The 1730-nt window shown below is 40.2% G+C and overlaps 1 protein-coding gene across 1 annotated transcript; it reads right to left on the reverse strand.

The window, feature by feature from the left end:
• Nucleotides 1-751: 751 nt before the first annotated feature.
• LOC145127766 (uncharacterized) lies at nt 752-1380 on the reverse strand. Its single transcript, XM_079062903.1, has 3 exons — nt 1160-1380; nt 931-1084; nt 752-778 (listed from the first exon to the last, which is right to left on the reverse strand). The coding sequence occupies exons 1-3, from the start codon at nt 1378-1380 to the stop codon at nt 752-754; spliced, it is 402 nt and encodes a 133-aa protein (XP_078919029.1).
• Between the last annotated feature and the right edge of the window lie 350 nt (nt 1381-1730).

The raw sequence follows: 1730 nt of genomic DNA on the forward strand, positions 1-1730 counted from the left end.
CTTGCGGATGAGTAACGGAACGTAGATCTGAAAAAGAAACTCGCAAAAATTTAAATTTCAAAATGAATAAAATGAGATTTTTGGAGAATTTCAACCGTGAAAACATGATTTCGTTACCGTAAAGATGTTGTAGGAGTAAAATAGAAGAGATCGATACCTTTTTTTTCTTGATTTGGACGAAAAACGAGCGATTTGGGTGTTTTTGGTGAAAGAACTCGAAAAATAAAGAATTTCAGAGAGTGTTTTTGAAATGTGGTGGTAACAAATGAGGCCTGCGATCATTATTTATAGGGAAACACAAACCTGCGACCGCAAAGGGAGGACCTGCGATCGCAGGTTAGTCAAATGCAGCTGTTGGCACGCATATCGAGGTTCTAACGGTCAGAAATGAAAGGAAAATGATACCTGCGATCGCAAGGGCTGTACCTGCGATCGCAGGTTTTGAGAAAATTCCTCCTATTAATTTGTTTTAACGTTTTAAAAAAAAGGTGAAAAATTGTATACCTACGATCGCAATGGCAGAACCTACGATCGCAGGTTTGTTATTTACGTAAAAACTTGTCCCAAAAAACATCGCAGGTTTGTTATTTACGTAAAAACTTGTCCCAAAAAACTTCGATGACGTGCTGCGACCTTAATCTGCATAACCTGCGATCGCAAAGACTGGACTTGCGGTCGCAGGTGCCACCAAAACCTTATTTTTCAACTTTTTACAAAATCTCTCTGTTCCTTTTTATTTTAAAAACACGATTCAATTGAAAAGAAGCACCCTAAGAAGCTAAAAACACACGAAAATTAAAAACAAGTTGCAGAACTAAAATCAAAACAAATGCTCGGGTTGCCTCCCGGCAAGCTGCCCGTTTTTTACTGTCGTTGGCTCGACATTGTTACTTGGTTCCCTTAGTTGCGGTAAGTCGGGACTTCGACTACCTCCACTTCTTCATTTGTGACTTGGAACCCTTCGTAAAATGGTTTGAGACGATGACCATTCACCTTAAAGATTTTTCCTGTTTGTTCACTCTTAATTTCTATAGCACCATGATCAAACACGTTAGTAACAACAAAAGGCCCCACCCAACGAGACCTTAATTTACCAGAAATAAGTTTGAAACGAGAATGGTATAAGAGTACCTTTTGACCGGTAGTAAATGCCTTTCACGAGATCATCTTATCATGAAACGCTTTCGTCTTCTCCTTATAGATTGCCTCGTTCTCGTAAGAATCATTCCTGATTTCTTCTAACTCTTGAATATCCAATCTTCTTTTCTTACCAGCCTCATCCATGCTCATATTCAGATTCTTGACAGCCCAATATGCTCGATGCTCCAATTCAACCGGTAATCGACAAGGTTTGCCAAAAACTATTCGATATGGTGACATACCGATAGAAGTCTTGTATGCTGTCCGGTGAGCCCATAACGCATCGTCCAATCAAATACTCCAATATTTCTTGATCGGATTGATGGTTTTCTCTATAATGCCCTTGATCTGTCTGTTTGAAGCTTCGGCCTGTCCATTGGTTTGCGGGTGATATGTTGTGGATACCCGATGTGTGACACCATATTTCTTGAGGACAGCTTCGAGGGTGCGGTTGCAGAAATGTGTACACCGATCACTAATAATGGCTTTTGGTGTCCCAAACCTAGCAAATATATTTGTTTTGACAAAATCAACCACAACCTTGGCATCATCGGTTCGCGTAGCTTTTGCCTCGACCCATTTGGACACGT

This window comes from Lactuca virosa, chromosome 1 (assembly GCF_052849685.1).
Source record: "Lactuca virosa cultivar CGN04683 chromosome 1, Lactuca_virosa_CGN04683_v6, whole genome shotgun sequence".
Classification (NCBI taxonomy): Eukaryota; Viridiplantae; Streptophyta; class Magnoliopsida; order Asterales; family Asteraceae; genus Lactuca; species Lactuca virosa.

What these genes read in the sequence shown, in the direction of transcription:
- LOC145127766 (XM_079062903.1), bottom strand. Translation starts at nt 1,380, where the DNA reads ATGTCACCATATCGAATAGTTTTTGGCAAACCTTGTCGATTACCGGTT. An exon ending in TTTCATGATAAGATGATCTC is followed by an intron (nt 1,085 to 1,159) that starts GTGAAAGGCATT and finishes TGGTAAATTAAG; the next exon opens with GTCTCGTTGGGTGGGGCCTT. An exon ending in TCACAAATGAAGAAGTGGAG is followed by an intron (nt 779 to 930) that starts GTAGTCGAAGTC and finishes GTGTGTTTTTAG; the next exon opens with CTTCTTAGGGTGCTTCTTTT.